At 38.4% G+C, this 20,209-nt stretch overlaps 1 protein-coding gene across 7 annotated transcripts in view; it reads right to left on the bottom strand.

Moving 5' to 3' along the window:
* The window catches only part of cita (citron rho-interacting serine/threonine kinase a), a 228,091-nt gene that overhangs the window by 137,401 nt on the left and 70,481 nt on the right, over nucleotides 1–20,209 (bottom strand). For all 7 annotated transcript variants that reach the window (XM_063034066.1, XM_063034067.1, XM_063034065.1 and 4 more), the window contains exon 10: nucleotides 14,534–14,717. In XM_063034066.1, coding sequence (XP_062890136.1) covers nucleotides 14,534–14,717 — 184 coding nt within the window. The remainder of the gene's footprint in view (nucleotides 1–14,533; nucleotides 14,718–20,209) is intronic.

Here is a 20,209-nt window from a genome sequence, read left to right as displayed (position 1 = left end):
TATAGCACAAATTATTTTCCTGATTTGTCTGCAAAAGGATTAATGAAAAAAACAACTTTGCTATGAACGTTTATTTAGGTTCCACTAAACAAACAGTACAAAATTGACTGTATAGCTGACAATGGGGAAAGAAGATTTGGACCTTAACAGGTCTGTAGCAATAGATTGATTAATCTCATTTCCAGTACACAAGTGTAAAAGAAAATGAAATCATTGTTACCCCAGCTCCAATGCAGCACAAAAAATACAAAAGATAAAGAACACAATAAATATAAACACACGAGATAGCTTATATACATAGATTGATGTCCATAAACTGATGCTAGGCACAGCAGTGTTTGTACATAAGGTGATGAACAGAAAATAATAAAGTAGTGGCAGTTGGGGGTGTGGAGGGGAAGTTAGTGGGTAGGGGTGTTGATCAGCTTTACTGCTCAGGTCTGATGGTCTTGGTGTGGATGCTGCGTAGCCTCTTCCCTAATTGGAGTGGGACAAGCAGTCCGTGAGCAGTGGGTGGGATTCTTCATGACGTTACTGGCACTTTTCCGGCACCCTTCTGAATACATGTCCTTGGTGGCGGGTAGGTGGGTGCCGATGGTGCATTGGGCAGTTTTAACTGCCTGTTTTAGAGCCTTTCTGTCCACCACAGTGCAGTTTCTGTCCCATGCAAAGATGCAGCTTGTTAGGACGTTCTCTATTCTTTACACTTGTAGAATGTTGTGAGTATGGTCATGCATAGTCCAGCTCTCTTCAGCTCCTCATAAAGTAGAGGTATTGGTAGGCTTTGCTAATCATGTAGAATGTGTTCAGGGACCGTGAGAGGTTGTGTGAGAAGTGTACTCCCAGGGATTTAAAACTACTCACACTTACCACTGCTGTGCCACCAATGTAAAGCGGGATGTCAGTGTTGAGAGTTTTTCTGAAATTGATAACCCTCGCCTTTGCCTTGCTGACACTGAGGGAGAAGTTATTTTCCTGGCACCAGGCCTCAAGTTCTTCCACCACCTCCCTGTTGTTGATGATGAGCCCCACCACTGTCATGTCCTCGGCTAACTTGAGAATGTGATTGCTTGGGTGTTTGGCCATGTAGTCGAGTGAGGAGAGTGTATAGCAATGGGCTCAGCACACAGACTTGGGGGGGGGGCACCCATGTTGAAAATGATAAGGAGCGAGCAGTGGTTGTGTGGGAAGTCCATAATGCAATTGCAGAGTGATGTTTTTAGAGCAAGGAGCGGGAATTTGTTCACCAGTGTCTCTGGGACAATAGCGTTGAATGCAGAACTGAAATCCAGAAGCAGCATTCTGACCCTTGTCCTTGGTTTCTAGGTGTGTCAGGGTGAAGTACACAACAGATGCTATGGCATCTGTCGTAGAGCAGCTCTATCAGTAAGCATTTTGCTGAGTGACAAAAATACAGACAATAAAGTGAAAGGAGAAATTAGGTCCAGAGAAATATAGGTGATGCACTTGAGGAAGACAAAATTGGTATGAGAATACAGAACAAATAGTACACTAAGAAATGGAGGGGAAGAGAGACATTGGATCGTATGCCAATTAATCTCTGTGAGGAGGTTCAGAAGGCAAACAGTTACTCCCCGAAGCTTGGAATGCCCAACTAGAGTGCGACATACAGTTCAAGTCATCTCTTTTAGAACAGATGTGATAACAAACAAGTCATTACCCTGACTGGAGATTTTTAGTTATGATGGGAAATTGGTTGAACTAGAATTGAATTCTTTAAGAAAAAGGTGGTTGAAGGATAGTTTAAGTGAGGTGTGTAATGAGAAGACTAAAAGAAATAAATAAGAACAACTAATTACTTTAAACCAAGAGATTAATAGTTGTGGGCAAAGGCTTATTGTAATAAGGCATCAGAAGGGTGATGAGAAAATTATATTTCTATGAAAAGGTAAAGGGTGTTTAGAACTTACTACCTGCAAGAATGGTAGAGGCAGGATGCTTATCACATTGAAATAAATACTCGACTAAGCTTGTAGGTGTGGACCAAGAAATGGAGAGCTTTGCTTGGTCAACTCAGAATGATGGACTCTTTCTATGCTGCATATTTCCAGGATCACAAAAACGCAGAACTTCAAAGGAACTGAAAACTTGAGTAAAAACAATGACTGCCTGCAAATTGTGAGAACCAAAAGTAAAATTCAATAACATTCTCACCCACCACAAACACTTCAACATATGTCCCAATATACTGCAGTCACAAATATAAATAACTGCATTAAGTTATAAAGATTACAATTTAAATGAAACTCAATACCGTGAGAACAACTACTCTTTTAAAGCGGGTACCTGTCCATTTTTTGGAAAAAAAGTGAAATTTATAGATATATTTATGTAACATTAAACCACTTCAGATCATTTTCCTTATTCAGATTTAAAAATAATACCAGAGTAAAAATGAAATAGGCCTGAACTTGTTCTTCCATTCAAAATGATTATTACTTTGCTGCTACCTCCCATCTGGCTAATTTTCCCAGCATATTCCCACATTCTTCAGTTTTCTCTGTGCCAAAAATCACTGAATCCATTACTGTACATATTCAACAAATGGGCATCTAAAGACCTTGGGAATAGAGAACTCAAAATATTCATGACCCTCAGTAAAAATGTCCATCCTATTCTCCATGTCATTTCACTATCCACACTCCGTCCAGTTGCTGCACCATCTGTACATTTGCTGCTCATAACTACGACATTGCAGCACCAATCCTTGTAGTACACTGCTAGCTACAGGCTTTCAATCACAATAGCAACTCCACCATTGCCCTCTTCCAGAAAATCTTCTGGAATATGTATATCTTTATCACTTGTTGATTTATTTGTGTAATATTACTTTGTGTGTTGTGTGAGTGTTGTGCACATTGGTCTGGAGGAAGGTTGCTCCTTTTGGCAGTATACATGTACATGGTTGAATGACAATAAACATGAAATTAACCCCTGGTACCATGCCTCAAACCTATTAGCTTGCCTAACCTATTACGAATGCCTGAAGGATTCAGATAAATTGAAGGGTTTAAACTAGCGTGCATGTGTGAATGTGTGCATACATTTTGGTAAAATCGGTAATGATAATCAGATCCAGTTGAGGGGCTGTGCATACAAACAAAAATATACCTCTGATTAAAGTTATAGCAGGGAATAATGATAGAAATACAAAAATGAATTCTTTATCTCAATGCATAATATATGTAACAAGGTAGATAATTTAATAACACAAATAGAAAAAAATGGCTATAATATTAGCCATTACAGAGATGTGGGTGCAAAGTAGCCAGGACAGGAATTCAGTATTCTAAGATCCCTAACAATTACAAGCAAAAAGAAAACTGAAGAAGTGTAGCATTGATATTAAAGAAGTGCAGCAGACAGCAAGAATTTTAGCTCAGGTAATCAAGAAATAATAACCATTTAAGTAATAGCAATAACATTAATGTGAGTTGCACACAGGAACCCAAACAGTAATAGTAAGGTAGATAATGGTACAAATCAGAAAATTAGAAATGCATACCCTTCACATAATACAATAGTAATGGGGAATTTCAATTTACACACAGACTGGGCAAACTAAGTTATCAGTTATTATGTGGAGAAGGCACTCAGAGCACTTGTAAGAGACGGTTGCTTTGATCAGTATGCTGAGGCACCAAAGAGAGAACAGACTAGTTTAGATCAAGTACAGTGAATATTTTAATTGATGATCTGGTAGACAAGTAGCCTGGTGGGAATCGTGATCCTATTCCATCTACTACCTTCATTGCTATTCACAAACTTTCTATTTTTTGCAGACTCTTTAAATCTTCATCAAAGATCACTGAACAAACATATGTTACATCTGTCATTTGGCCACACTGTAAATAGCTGAGAGTCTACTAATAATCACTGTGGTATCCTACTAGTAGCAGTATGCCAATCTGTCAAAGATCCACTTATTTCTATTCTGTTTTCTATCCTTTCTTTTCATGCCAGATATATAAATTGAGAACCTTTTTATATGAGAACGTTGAACAGTACAGCACTGTACAGGCTCTTTGACCCACGATGTTGTACTGATTTTTAACCTACTCCAAGATCAATCTGGCACTTCCCTCTCATATACCCCTCCACGTTCCTTTTATCCAGATGCCTATTTAAGAGTCTCCTAAATCTCCCTAATGCATCTGCCTCTACCACCACCCCTGCCAGTGGGTTCAATGCACTTACAACTCTCTGTGTAAAAAATCCTACCTCTGACCTCTTTTCCGTACTTTCTTCCAATCACTAGAAAACTATGTTCTCCTGCTAATTCTACCCTGGGAGAAAAAGGTTGGCTGTCCACTCTTTCTACACCTCTTATTATCTTCTACACCTCTATCAAGTCACCTCTCATTCTTCTTCGCTCCAAAAGGAAAAGCCCTGGCTCACACAACCTTTCCTCTTAAGACGTACCCTCTAATTGAGGCAGCATCATGGCAAACCCCCTTTTCAACCTCTCCAAAGCCTCCACATCCTTCATATGAGGTGACCAGAACTGAACACAATTTTCCAAGTATGGTCTAACCCTTGATAGAGCTGTAACATTACTTCGTGGCTCTCGAACTTTGAGGGGTCTATAGATATGGACGCCAATACTCAGCTGTTCCTCCTCACTACTAAGGATCCAGCTATTAACCTTGCTCTGTGTCGTCAAGTTTGACTTTCCAAAGCGCATCACTTCACACTTCTCCAGACTGAACTCCATTGCCACTTCTCAGCCCAGCTCAGCAATCCCATTGATGTCCCATTGCAATCTATGACAACCTTGTACACTATCCACAACACCACCAACCTTTGAGACCTCTGCACACTCTTTAATCCAGCCTTCTCCTTCCAAAACAATAAACCTTCACATTCTCAGTCATGAAACAAAACCTTCCAAGCTATTTCACTCATGTACATTTCCTAATTCTGCATATACAGTACATATCAGGTTCCTAATGAAAGTTCTTAGGTTACATTGCTCATTGTCATTTAATAGCAAAACATTTATCAGGGTCTGTCACGTTTTCTCCAGAACACTGAAGTTACTGAGTTCAACTACAAGCAATACTACACTACATTCAACTAAAAAAAACTCCTTCAAAAATGCTTGCACTTTAACATATTTTGAGACAAGCTCAACCTCTGTATTTTATGCAACAGTTGGAGTTCTGTATCTATATTACATTACTTTGTCATGCTCATACACCACATCCTATCATCTTAATTGGTAGGACTCTGACCTCAGAGTTAGACAGCTGTAGGTTCAACTTCCACATGAGAATACTTGGAGCTTGATCTGTTAATTATTATTCCCTCTGGATTTTCTCAAATTCTTTTCTCATCACTCACCCTAATGTATCTCCCTCTGAATTTATAGTATTCAGTTCCCTGACATTGCCACTGAACTTGCTGACAAGTACCGTGACGCCTTTACTTCATGAACACAGAACAGTAGAGCAGTTCAGCCCACTATGTTGGGTTGATGTTAATGCCAATTTACACTATATGCCTTCTTACTGTGTATCATCAATATCCTTCCATCCTCTTCATTGTCGTGTGCCTATCTATAATCCACTCAAACTCCACCAAACTGCCAGCTTTCACTACCTCCCCCATTAACTTATTCCAGACATCTATCACTCAGTGTAAGAAATATGCCCTTCAAGTCACATTTAAACTTTCTCCTCTAATCTTAGAAGTATCTTCTCTGGCGTTCAACATCTTTGCTCTTTGGAAAAGATTCTGACTGTCTACCCTATCTGCACCTTCCATAATTTTAAAAACTTCTATCACAAGTTCCCTCAGGCTCTGGATCTCTAGGGAGAATAACATAAGTGAGTCTAACCTTTCCTTATAGCTCATACTCTTTAATCAACGTAGTGTGCTGGTAAACCGCTTCTGCATCCACTGCAGTCTCTATATCCTTCCTATAATAGACAACCAGAGATGATTGCCAGTGCAGTCTCCCTAGTTTTATAAAGCTGCAGCATGATTGCTTATTCTTATATTCAATACCCCTACCAACAAAGGCAAACATGACATACACATTCTTTACTACCAAATTCGAATATAGGGACTATCATTAACTGCATACTTTCTCCTTTAAGTTGGTCTCCCAGAGTGCAACATGTCATACTTGCCCAGACTGAATTCCATCTGTCCGTTCTCTGCCTGCCTACATCTATAACTGATCTGTATTCCACAGTATTCTTTGATTACAACATTCGCAACAGGACCAATCAGTCATATGCAAACTTGTTAATCCACTTATCTACATTTTCATCCAGATCATTAACATATGCAACAAACAAAAGTCCCAGGACTGATCATTGGAGAACACCACTAATCATGGACCTTCAGCCAGGATAACAACCTTCCACTCATACTCTCTGTCTTCTATGAGAAGGCCAATTCTGAATCCCAACTTGCAGTTCACCCTGGATCCACTCAGCTTTTGCAGTGCTTGAGTTTTGAACTCTGCCAGTGCTGCCAATCATGCTGCAATGCCCCACTCATTTTATGCACTCTTGGAAGTGGAGTTGCATTTTCAAGCAAACTTTTCACCCCCAAAATTTCATCTAACTCCCCTGTACTGCCCTATATTAAAGATAATGTAGGAATACATTTTTAACCCTGCTAATTTTATCCAGTTCTTATGGAAACAATGGACCTCAAAACTTTCCCCTACTTTAGGTGGTGAAATTATAAAGGACATAACTCAAAGATTTCTGTATGATTCTTCTCAAAACTGGGCATAATTCTTCCAAAATCTCTTGTTAGTTATTTTTAAAATATGTTGAGTAGCCTTCTAAATTGTATAAAGTCTAATCTTAATGGTGATTGAGATCATTACAAAGGGACATACTGTACATGCAAAACGCTTTGCAGTCATGATTAACTTGCTTATATCCCAAATATCCACAATGAGACTGGGAAGTATACTATTTGTTAGTCATCATCCATGGAGGGAGAATCGGAGTTGATATTTCAGATTCAATATTCTTCCTTCTAACGAGGGGTTATTGACCTGAAATATTTACTGTTTCTTTGTCCACAAACATGCTGAGCATTTATATAGTTTTATTTCACATTTCCAGCATCTGTATTTTTCTAGTGTAATTCTCGTAATTAATGAAACTACCTTTACCTTGCAGACCCTTAATACTAATTCTCTAACACATTCTCCTACGTCCTCTGGACCAGAAAGACAATAGTGAATCTCAAGTCATTGTCTTCCCTTTAGCAGTTCATCCTTCCCATGCCCTCAAACCCAATTGGCCCCACCTCGCTCTACCAAAATTCACGAACAGCACTGTGTAAGCAGACCAACAACTTCAGCCAGGTATCTCTCTGCAGAGAACTTACTTTCCTCTTATCTCAGCTCCAACTTACTTCCCCAACCCCACAACTCCTTGCCACAGCATTCCAAACTGTATTTGCAACCCTTGTGATGGTCTCACATTTTTTTTTGCTGTTTTCCGCTTCCATCCCATTTCACACCTTTACACTTACTCTGTGAAATTCAACCCCAACAGGACACTTTGTCACCTCTTCACCATTTCCACAAACATATGCCCCTAAGGGCAAGTTTGCTAGAGCTGTAGGGGGAGAGTTTAAAGTAGGTTGGCAGGGGATGGGAACCAAACTGATAGTTCAGAAGATGGCGCAGGTAGTGTAAAGCTAAATGCAACGTGTAGAAAGACTGAGGAAGGATAGGCAGCTGATTGGGTAGAAACACTGTCGGTTTACTGTTTACTTTAATGAGAGAGGTATTAAAAACAAGGGTGGTGAACTTAGAGCATAGGTTAGTACACGGAATTCAGATGTGGCAATTCCAGAGAAATGGCTGTAGCAAGCACAGGATTGGCTGCTTGATGTTCTGGGGTTTAGAGGTTTCAAAAGGGATAGATAAAAAGGAGTGGTGTGGGGTGGGAACATTGTTTTATTAAATTAATCAAGGATAGTATCACAGCTGCAGAAAGGAAGATGACATGGAGGGATCACCTACTAAGTTAGTTTGGGTGGAAGTCAGAGACAGGAAGAGTAGAATCATTCTACTGGGAATATTCTATATGTCCCCCAAGAGCAACAGGAGCACCGAGAAGCAGATCAGTAGGCAGATTTTGGAAAGGTACAATAATAACAGGGTTGACACCAAAGTAACTTCAATTTCCCTAATATTGTTTGGCACATACTCAGTGCAAACTTTTAAAGTTTAAGGGAAATTTACTATCAAAGTACATGCACGTCACCATATACTACCATGAGATTCATTTTCTGTAGAGATTCACAGAAGAACAAATAAATACATTAGAATTAATGAAAAGTTACACACAAAAATATACAAAAAAACCAAAGTTTAGATGGGACAGAATTTGTTAAGTGTGTCCAGGAAAGGCTCACATCACAGTATTCGGATAAGCCAACTAGAGAGGACATACTGAATCTAGTATTAAGCAATGAACCTATCAGGTTTATAATCTCTCAGTGGGCAAGCATTTCAAGACCACAACTCCCTGACCTTTAGCAGAGCCATGGACAAGGACAGGAGCAGACAAAATGGGTAAGTAATAAATTTGGGGGTGGGGGGGTAATTATGATGATATTAGGCAGAAACTTGGAAGTGTACACTGTGAATTGATATCTTCATGGAAACGCACAACAGAAGTGTGGAGGTTTCGCAGAGAGTACTTGCATGGGTTCTGGATGAGTTTGTCCTACAGAGACATGGAAAAGATAGTAGGATGAAGGAATCGTGGTTGAGAAGAGAGGTGGAACATGTAGTGAAGGGGAAGAAGGAATCATACTTAAAGAAGGAAGCAAAAATCATACAGGACTCTGGAGAGTTATAAGGTAACCAGGAAAGAGCTCAAGAAGGGACATAGGAGAGCTAGAAGGGAACATGTGAAGGAACTGAGAGATCTTGGGCTCCAAATCCATAGATTCTACAAAGTTGCCGTGCAAGTTGATAGGACTGTTAAGGTGGTTTATGGTATGTTGGCCTTCATTAGTTGGAGGATTGAATTCAAGAGCCATAAGGCAATGTTGCAGCTCTAAAAAGCTCTGGTTGGACCACACTTGAAGTATTATGCTCAGTTCTGGTCTAGGAAGGATGTGGAAGCCTTAGAGGGAGTGCAGAGCAGCTCTGCCATGATGCCTGGATTAGAGAACATGTCTTATGAAAAATGGTTGAGCAAGCTGGGGCTTTTCCTCTTTGGAGTGGTGGAGGATGAGTGGCAATAGAGATGTTTAAAATGATGAAATGAATAGACAGAGAGGACAGCCAGCAGCTTTCTCCCTAGGGCAGCAATAGCCAGCACCAGAGGCCATCCATTTAAGGTGAGTGGAAGATATTTTAGGGGAGATGTCAGAGGTAGGTTGTTTTTCCACACAGAGAGTGGTGGGTGCCTCGAAAGCACTGGCCATTGTAGTTGCTGAAGTTGATACAATGGGGACATTTAAGAGACTCTTAAATAGGCACATGAATGCAAGAAAAATGGACAGTTATAGGCTATGTGAAGTGAAGGTTAAATTGATTTTGTCATAGGGTTATACAGGTCAGCACAACATTTTGGGCCAAAGGGCCTGTATTGTGCTCTAGTGTTCTATGTTCATTGTTAAAAGCCCAACTAGCTCCAAGCACCATCAGACTCTGCCATTTTGCTTGTTTTAACAATCAATGACTTGGCCTGTGATCTGCTGTCCTGACTACAAGTATCACAATTGAAATGGTTATGTGTCCTAATGATCCCAGTTCTTCTGTGGGACATGTGAAAATTATTTCATCTAATCCTCCTCAGAAGGATTATCTCTTCTTCTGACAATATTGTCCCAATTAGCCAAAGTTTCATGGAAATACTTAAAAAGACCAACTATTTTTAACCGAGTAACAAATTATGTATTTAAATGAAAACAGAATAAATGAGAACACTATAAATACTACCACTGTACTATAAAACTGTGTATTAGTTCCTAATAGTTAGTTATCGACAGAGGAATTAATCCAGTGTTCACTGCCATGTTCTTTTGATAGACTGTAAATGAACAAAATCTGCGCAGACAACTAGTGTAGATAATGAACTGCCTTCATACAATCCTTTCAACAACTGCATCCTCCAATTCTTCATTTTCACTGTAATATTCAAGACTATTGTTGATATTTTCAAATTATTCATAGTTTCTAACTTGTTGAAGGAGTGAAATCATTTCATTTTCATTCCCAGCCATTTCTGGCATTTACAAGCTTGAATACTTGAAACCACAGTGAGCAAAACGGTTCTGAATTGTCTTACTGCTTATTCCTCATCAACTATCAGAGACTAAAATCACTGCTTTTTGAACACAAACACACACAACTGACACTATTTAAAAACTGTCCGCTCTAAGCACTGTGTCGTGGTCTAACGGTCACACAGGTGCACACAACTGACATTAGTTAGAAACTGTTTCCACCAGTCTCCTGTCCCAATTAAGCAGCATAGTGTCCCAAATAAATGAAGGAAATCCTGGCTATTTTTGTGATTAGTTTTTGTTGGAGTTGGCCCAAATAAACAGCTGCACCAATTAACTGATTTAACCAAAATCCACTTTATATCCAATTATTTGTTCTCAGTAAAGTTGCAGCCAAGATGTGTGCAGCAAGACCCAGACAAGGTTTGAATTACCTGAGTGTATCTTGAAATGAGTCTACCATCACTAACAGCATAATTATCATTAAATATCATCATTTATCAGAAACCCAAATAGACCAGCTATACAAATAAAATTATTACAATGATGGTATTAATCAATGAGACAAATGGAACAGTTTCTACTTGTATAGATGAGTGTAGCTCTAAATATACTAAAAGTCCAGTACCATCCTGGACAAAGCAGTCAGTGCATTCTGGCTGCAACTTGTAGCAAATCTACAAAATGCACTGCAATTAATTGCCAAGATCATTCCAATTACAATTTCAGTAATAGTGACAAAGAACATGTTTTGCACACTTGATTTCATTGGTCAGGATATTGAGTACCAGAGTTGTGATGTCATGTTACAACTGCACAAAACAATGGTAAGGCCACATTTGAAGTACTATGTATAGTTCCGGCTGCCCTGCTATCGGAAGGATGTCAATAAAATAGAAAAGATACTAAAACCATTAACAAGGATGTTGCTGGAACTGGAAGGTTTGAGTTATTTGGAGAGGCTGAATAAGTAAGACTTTTTCCCTCTGGAGCTTAGGAGGTTGAAGGGTGACCTTATAAGGTTTATAAATCATGAGGGCATAGATGAGGTAAATGGCCACAGTCATTTCCCCCAGTTTAGGAAAGTCCAAAACTAAAGTGCTCAAGTTAAAAGTGTGGGAGGAAAGACGTCTGTCTGTCTGTATCTTGTTTTACGGCGGTTGGCATCCAGCTTAATGGTGCATTACCGCCACCCTCTGCTCCAGAACGTGCACTAGACATACATTCTAAATCCCTTCACCCAATCACACACACACACATATGTACAAACCTACACTTCACCCTCCCATCTTTGACCATCCTAGTAACCTATTCCTGTTTATTCGTCATATTCTATAAAAAACCCCTGTACCCCTTAAAAACGCTAAAAATACCCGGACTTGTGCTCTCTCACCCATGCCCAGCAACCCTTTTAATGTGAATTCCTGCATCCCCAACTCCCTTAATTTATTTATCATCATCTCTCTCTGTATCCCATACTTCCTGCAACTCAGAACTACATGTTCTACTGACTCCTCTTCCTGACATTCCTCACACAATCCTGTCTGGTGTTTCCCTATCATTTTCAATGTTTTGTTTAACGCACAGCGTCCCAGCTTAACCTAGTCCACACAATTTCCTCTCTTCTGTTTCCAAGAGGAAAGACGTAAAACTGACATGAGGGGCAACTTTTTCCTTCACACATTATACACGTTGTGCATAAATGCCAGATGCTGCCAGAGGCAGTGGTAGAGGTGGGTACAATCATGGCATTTAAAAGACACTCGGACAGGTATATGGATAGCGAAGATATAGAGGTATCTGAGTCAAGCATATGCAAATGGGACCAGCTTGGTCAGCATGAACAAGTTGGATCAAAAGGACTGTTTTTAATGCTGTATGACTCTATAATTCAAATAGCACCTCCACTACCCTGAAAGACAATAGAGCAGCCACAAACAACAGCAAAATTCTCAAGAGATGCACCTTCCTGATTTGGAAATAATTTGGTGTTTCTGCATTACTGGTACAAATTCTGAAGCACCCTACCCAACTACACTGTGGACATTCCTTCCCCAAAAGGACCACAATGGTTCATAGCAGAACAACACCACCACCATTTCAAGGACAATTAGCAATGGGCAATAAAATCTCATCATTCCAGATCATGCTTCATTCTTCCAATCCCCTCAGAGCACTGTGCAATCACACCAAATCTCTCCTCATTGGACAGTAACATATATGATATGTTTAACTTTGGGTTGATAAAACTCTAAAAATTATGCCATATGATCAACTGTTCTATGTATATATTGTAACAATGTTTAATTCATTCTAAACACACCCTCTGCCTTTGGGAAGGAACTGTTCCTTGTGTGGTAACTAACACACATTAGAGGTACTGCTTCATAAATGTAAGCTATTTTATAAGTATCTTTGTTTGTCATTTTAAATAACCAGCTACCCGCCAATACTTCATTGAGTGAATAAAATGGAGAGATAAGGAAACCTCCACTTTCCAGATTTCTTGACTTGTCTCCTTCTTTTCTTGTACAGTCATCCTTTATTTATTTACTCACCCCTGCTTAACAAGCTAAAACTTTATTATTTCATCACCCTTTGCTTCCCCCTTAAAAAACATGATTACATGTAACATTTTCCAGTTCTAATGAAATACCTTAAAACCTGCCTCTTTGCCTCCGTAGATTCTTCTCAACCTTGCTGAATACTGTACTGTATTTGCAATACTTTGTTGTTATTGCAAATTTCCCAAAATTCAGTTCCATATTAAACCAAAACTACATACATCTGTTCCATTTATTCAAAAGAAGATCAAACACCGTGGAGAGTATTTCAAAAGGCAATAACAGTTTTCCTGCTACCCTTAACAATATTCTTTCTCAGTCCACATAATAAAAAATAAAAATAAAACCATGTGCCTCAATGCTTCCTTTCAACCATTCAGTTCTGAAACCAGCTGGTGAAACCGTAATTACTACAACCTTAGCAACATCATGACAACTTTCCATTAAAATGGACATTGCTTTTCTTTTGTCCAAATTGTGACCTTTCTTGTAAAAATCATGCATAAATTATGTTTCCTTTTTCCTGTGAATTCTGATTATATGATGCTATATGCCTGTGATGCTGATGCAGTAAATATTTCTTTGCACCCATTTAACATATATTTAACAATAACAATAACTTCAATTATTTAACATTTAACAATAAATATTTCTTTGTACCCATTTAACATATATTTAACACTAACAATAACTTCAATTATTTAACATTTAACAATAACGTCAACTTTGACTTTGCCGGTTGTGGGATTTTGCTGCTTGCAAAATCATTCCTATTGTTTCTTACATAATAATTGATGCAAAGTAAAAAAGTATAACTTTTTAAAATACTTTGAGACATCCAAGATTTGATAAGGTACTACAAAAAATACAGATCACTTGTTTTTACAAATGAGATGACTTCTCGTGCAGAAGAAATGAGCTAAAATAAATTACATTCTTAGATTATAATTTTCCCCACAATAAATTCAACTATTAGCTGTATGAAACTATTACAGCACAGAAGCTTTTATATACATCCATTATTATGATTATGATCAAATGCATCAACAAAATAAATTGCTATGTATAATTTTGCCATCAACTAAGGTTCTGAGAGGAACATCAACATATCATCACAATTATCAAGAATAGGTTGATATTCTTAGAAATGGACTTGCCAGCTTAAGTTGTAGGTTGTTACTTGTGCAGAATCCAGATACAGTCCATCTCTGTTCTAGTCTGGCTCAGTACAATTTATTAATAAAAGGAAAATACCTTTTCTAAGATTTTAAAGTCTGTAGGTAAATAATACTCAAGGGCACAATAATCTAAAGTAAAAGGTGCATATTTAGTAGTAAAGCTATTTATCTAAAAATGAGAACAATCAACAGGGAGCCAAACAACAGGGCTCACAGAAAGAAAACAAGGAATAGGTTGCACCATCACAGTATTCAAATGCTAACAGTAGTGATCCTGATCAATTTTATCTATAATTAGACGATAAATATTATAAAAGCAATAATTCTCTACAAGTTAACCTACGCTGGAATATTTTGTAAGTTTAATGATCATTTGCAAAGGAATATTTATAAATTACTCAGTATTAAAACATCAATGTACAGCTTTACATTCCACGGAAATTTCAAAACAGAATTGTCAGACTTCTCTGAAAATTGAAACACACTGCTACTCTCCTGTTACGCTTACACTGACAGTGAAAGAGTTAACTGAGTAATTACACTTACTCTGAGCGAGAGAGTGCAGCCAGTGTCTTGGTAAAGGACAATCCTACGAAAGGCAAGTCCTCTCCTGTAAAACCCAATTTGTTCAGCTGCTCTGCCTTGATCATCGGGTGCGATATTTTCTCTGGCTCATCGAAATTGGACACATCATCATCAGTTTCCAGGGTGGGTACAAAAGGGGGTGGAACTGCGAGGTAAAAAACAAGATTTGTTGGAATTCAGGAATAATGGGGAGACTAAAGAGGTAACAGTCGGAATGTAATCTTCAATAAAAATGGGAAGTGAGTCACTACTGGAGCAGTCTGTTCAATAGGCTGTCACAGCTCATTACATCAGTTTGAGGTAAAAGTGGATCTTACTCACAGATAACCTGACAGCCATAAAGGCTGATCTCTAATACAGTTCTATAATTGCTCCATAGCTCCATTGCAACATATTTTTTACTGCATCTGTATGAAGATACATATACAACAGGAAAATCATACAAGGTAGTCCCGGCTCTACCCATTGCCATGTTTTTAAAAAGCATTTCATTCCTTATTCTATATCAAATGACTCCTGGCTATACAGAAGTTGATTGCTCCACTTATATAGTATTTTGTGTTATACTAAAAGCCAAAATAGTCACACTATGGATTTATTATTCTTCCTAACCAGCAATGATGACACTGGTTTCTTACTTACATAGCATCCTGAAACACTACAAATATCAATATATTCTAATGATCTTCGTTCTTCAGAATCAAGACTCCTCCCTGACAGTGATTAATTTACTACCGCTGCAAAACTAATTGATGGAAACAGATGAGCGCCTTCAGAAACTTTCTTCCTGCACCACACATACAATCTTTCCAAAATGGAATGTGCCAATAGCTAGATTCAGTCAGCAATGCAGCATACTGTGCCAATCTACTTCTGAAAGACTGCAGGTTTAACCATAGCGGTTCTGAGCTGAATAGATTTGTAACAAAGCTTCCACACAGGGTTACATTGCTAATATCTTCCGACCTCACTACTGATGAATAGTTGATGGGAACCTTTCAGTACATACGAAGGTAATCTGCTTTGTTGTAGACAAAAGAATCAATGACTACTACAGAATTCAGGGACATTATCGAATGGAACCACTCTATAATGTGATATGAACCTTATTTTGCTTGGACTGCACCATTTGGCAGAGTAGGAAGACTCATGACAAGAGAATGGGCTGGTCAAGTTTTAGACTAACTAAGCAGCTTTGTGATCTATGGAGAGATACTAGTCATTCAAGAACAACCTGCATAGTCTCTTAACATTGCCAGAACTATGGCATGTTTTAGACTTTAGGCAGTTTACAGATCAAGATTAAAAGTTTAATGAAGTTTAGAAATTACTGGAATATTGAAAGGCTCTAAGGTGAGTGGGTGGGGGAGAGGTGGTGATCTGGGAAACTATGAGATGAGAAAGAGGTAAAATGCTGAGAAGATGGAATCTGATAGGAAAGGATAGCAGACCCTGGGCTAAAGCAAAGGAGGAGGGCACAAGAGGTAGGTGATGAGCAGGCAAGGAGAGCAGAAGAAAAGGAAAGGAGTGAGAGGGGAACCAGAATGGGAAATGGAAAAATAAGGGGGAGGGAGAAGAAAATACCAGAAGTTAGAGAACTCAAGGTTCATGCTATCAGGTGGAAAATGAGGTGTTGCTCCTCCAACCAGAGTGTGGCTGTAGAGAAAGCCATGGACTGACATGTTGGAGTGGGAATGGAAAGTCAGATTGAAATGGATGATAACAGGGAAATCCAGCCTTTTTTTGGCGGACAAAGCAAAGGTGCGCCTCCAACCTATTCCCATTCCAACATGTTATTCCATGACCTCCTTTACTAGCATGCTGAGGTCTGACTTGCTGAGTTCCGTCAGCATTTTGTGTGTATTTCTCAAGATTCCCAGCAAATTCTGTTTCTCTGTTCTAATGTCTGGTTCCAAAAAAGTCAAATAGCAGAATGATCAAAGGCCACTGAACAACAATTTATGTCTCAGAAAAGATTACTACAAGTAGATAAGTACATCTCAAAACAAAATGTTCCTCCTCCTTAATTGTGACTTTGTTTTCAACTCCATTCTTTTTCTGCATTCTGAGTTTATTTTATTGGGGCTTGCAACTGTATCAACAGTAAACTGCAACAAACTTACTGCCAACTGTTACTGTGGTTGCAATTTCAGTTTATTCTCCTTCATTATCTATTTTTCCTGCCTTTTTGGTTCCTGCAGCATAAATCATTTCCCTACTGGGAGAGAGGTTTCCGTAAACGCTGCACAGTAACTAACCACCAGATGGTATACAAGTACAGCTCACCATGCTTATTTGGAGAAGTTGCAGCCTTCTTGCAGACATTTCAGCCGATTAAGTTTGAGAACCACTGGCATTGCCTATACTCCTACCAGTAAAACACGATTTGGCTTCACAAACTCACTCATTCCCAAAAAAATAATCCCTTAAGGATTTAAAATAACAGCAACTGTATGTTTCAAAGTACAGCATCTAAACATTTAATTTCATATGTTATTTTGGATCTATTTCCACATTTGTGTGTTCATTATTAAACATTCAAATTGTTTCAATATAGAAGTTACGAATTGCACCATGACTGTAAAGGATTTTCAAAATACATTAAAGGAAAATACACAAGGCACAATGCTGAAACAGTCAGAAAAGAAAGAACATTAAGAAACACCAGAGGCATTTCAACCTTTAGCATTTGCTCCATCTTTCAATAAGATCATGATTGACCTTTTTTCCCTCAAACCACTTTCCCGCACTCATCCAATATTCCTTAAGTGGTCCAAAAAATTACCTATCTCTGCCTTAGGTACTTTCAGCAACTGAATCTCACAACCTTCTTGGCCGCAAAATTCCAATGATTCGCACCTTCTTATAAGGATAGAGAAACTTCTTTGCTCTATCCTTAATGGCTAACCCTTCTTTCAGGAACACAACTCCTAGTTCTATATAAGACTAGGCAGAGGAAACATCTACCTTGCATCTACTTGACAAGCACTTAAAAACATTGCAAATTTCAATGAGGTCATCGCAGCAGGCCAGGCAGCATCTCTAGGAAGAGGTACAGTCGACGTTTCAGGCCAAGACCCTTCGTCAGGACTAACTGAAGGAAGAGTTAGTAATCTCTTACTAATTCTTCCTTCAGTTAGACCTGACGAAGGGTCTCGGCCTGAAACGTCGACTGTACCTCTTCCTAGAGATGCCGCCTGGCCTGCTGCGTTCACCAGCAACTTTGATGTGTGTTGCTTGAATTTCCAGCATCTGCAGAATTCCTGTTGTCAATGAGGTCATCTCTCGTTTATCTAAACTCAATAATGTATAAACCTTTTCTGCATAATCTTTTCTTACGTGACAAACCTGCCATCCCAGGGATCATCCTGGTAAACCTTGGTACACTCCCCACTGTAGCATCTTTCACTCCTTGTTATTGTAGACAAAATTACAACCAAAGGGCCATGAAAATTGATCTCAGGGCTATTACTCTGGAAGGAAGGAATAGCAATCAACTGGAGTCCTTTCCTTGATAACCACCTGCTGATGAATGTGGTAAAGTCAAAGAACATTGCCAGGCACTTTTTCAGAAACCACAAATTAGTTAAATAGCTTTCTAATGTTTTCTGCCAAGATTTGGGTGAAAGTGATCTTCTAGGTAACAGAGGGCTGTAAAACAACACAAGATGCAAATCACTAGTTTTGGACAGAATGAAGGGAGTGGGGTGGGCGGGGAAGCAAATAGATCACAAGTGGATGACTGTTCACTTAGTATTTACAAAGTGGAATAGGTATTAAAGCATTATGACAAAAATATTTGATTTGTAGAAATTCAACTTATTCTAAAATATTAAGCAGCAAAGAAAGAAAACACATTAGGCAACAAAATAAATTATTAGCTAGAGCTCAGTTCACCGACAGCATAGAAAGGGTTAGCATGCAGCATGGAGACTGTAATTATGCTGTAGATCAATGTGAGCCCATCCTTCAGAGGGATGGAACACCTACACACTGTTCATGTACTGTAACACTGCTTACACTGGCAATCCCGTTTCCATGGCATCCTATTTCATTCTAACATTAATGCTGCATGATATAGTACATAAGTGGATTCATGAAATATGCCAAATCATGTTCACATACCTGTAATACCATAGCATCTGTCATAAACAAGATCAACATCAGATACAAATCAAGCCACGATGGAAAAGAAATAACTCACATCCACAATCCAGTTACTGAATAAATCTAAATAAAGTGATGAGTATTCTTTTCTCATCAAAGTCCATAGCAGGTTAATACATCAGCACAAATTTTCCTATTTGAGTAATGCAGTATTATGTAAAGAATATTAGATTACTGGAGCAACAGTACATTACCTGTTTTTAAAGGGAAAACCTCACTGGTTCCACTGTGCACTGTCGTTTTTTTCTTCATTACATAATCATCTATGTATGGCTCATTATAAAGTCCTAGTTACAAGTCAATAGAATAGGTGACTGTAGTGATGTGCAAGCAGAGCTCTCACCAAATGCCCAAAAAATCCTGCACATTATTGATATTTACACACAAGCACCAAGATTAGTCTTATGCTGTGTTTTAAACTGGCCATTTAATTCAAGGCTGTTAAGGCTTGAGTTTTTCAGTTGTTATTTTTAATTTCTGGGATTTTTTTTGACTATCAGTGCTTGGCAAAATCAAGTACTTCCGCTTAGTAATATAAACATTACATAATTACATTGACTTCCTATTTTTACTAATTTATTATCAAATAATAATAATAATGATAATAATAATACCTGTACATTCAAAGGTGTTCATTGCCATCCGTGTTTTTATTAACCTGGGTTTTCCTTCCAACAACCAGCACCACTTACCGAATCCTGAGTTGCCCAGTCACTGACCAATGAATTCTATTAAGCACCCACAAACACATATGATTGGGTAGAGATCTGTGCACGATATACATATTTTAATAGCCAGAGCAGATTGACAGTCAAAAAAAATAAATTGTTAGGACAGAGCTGTAAAAAAAATTATAAACAGTTTTTTTGAGTAGGCCTATGACACTGTTTCTTTGATTGTCATTGTGAAAGTGAATATAGAAACAAAAGGAAAAGATCAACATAATCAATAGATTCATGGAGCAGTGAGCTATTGAGCACTATAAATTATGCAATCTATTTCAATCTGGAGAAGCTTTTCAGTCAAAATAATGTCATGTTATACCCGAGGTAAACTAGGCCTAAGGATTGATACTCATAACTAATACACGGGGGAAGAGAGAAATACTGGAATACAACTAAAAAGTGGAGTCTAATCTACATTTTTCCCTTGGCACTCCATATTTTAAGAGCATTACAAAAGAATGATATCTAATGATGTGTAACATTTCTGCAACATTACCAAACAAAACCCGAAAGAGCATTTTCGCTTACACCAAAGCATCCTTCAGTGCTGTTTCCACATAGATTTTTAAACTGATTCTGAACTAGATCCTGGAAGACTTGAAAAGCTGCCACATTCTAAACTGTTTTTGTATCAGTTAAACTGTAGTTTACTAGATAACACCTGTACCTTCCCAAGATACTTTACCTGCAACAATAGTGAAAGATACAACACAGAAACAAGCCATTCAACCCATCAGGTCAGTAC

This window comes from Mobula hypostoma, chromosome 27 (assembly GCF_963921235.1).
Source record: "Mobula hypostoma chromosome 27, sMobHyp1.1, whole genome shotgun sequence".
Classification (NCBI taxonomy): Eukaryota; Metazoa; Chordata; class Chondrichthyes; order Myliobatiformes; family Myliobatidae; genus Mobula; species Mobula hypostoma.
Note: the sequence above shows the minus strand (reverse complement) of the source record. Positions and strands in the feature narration are given on the sequence as shown.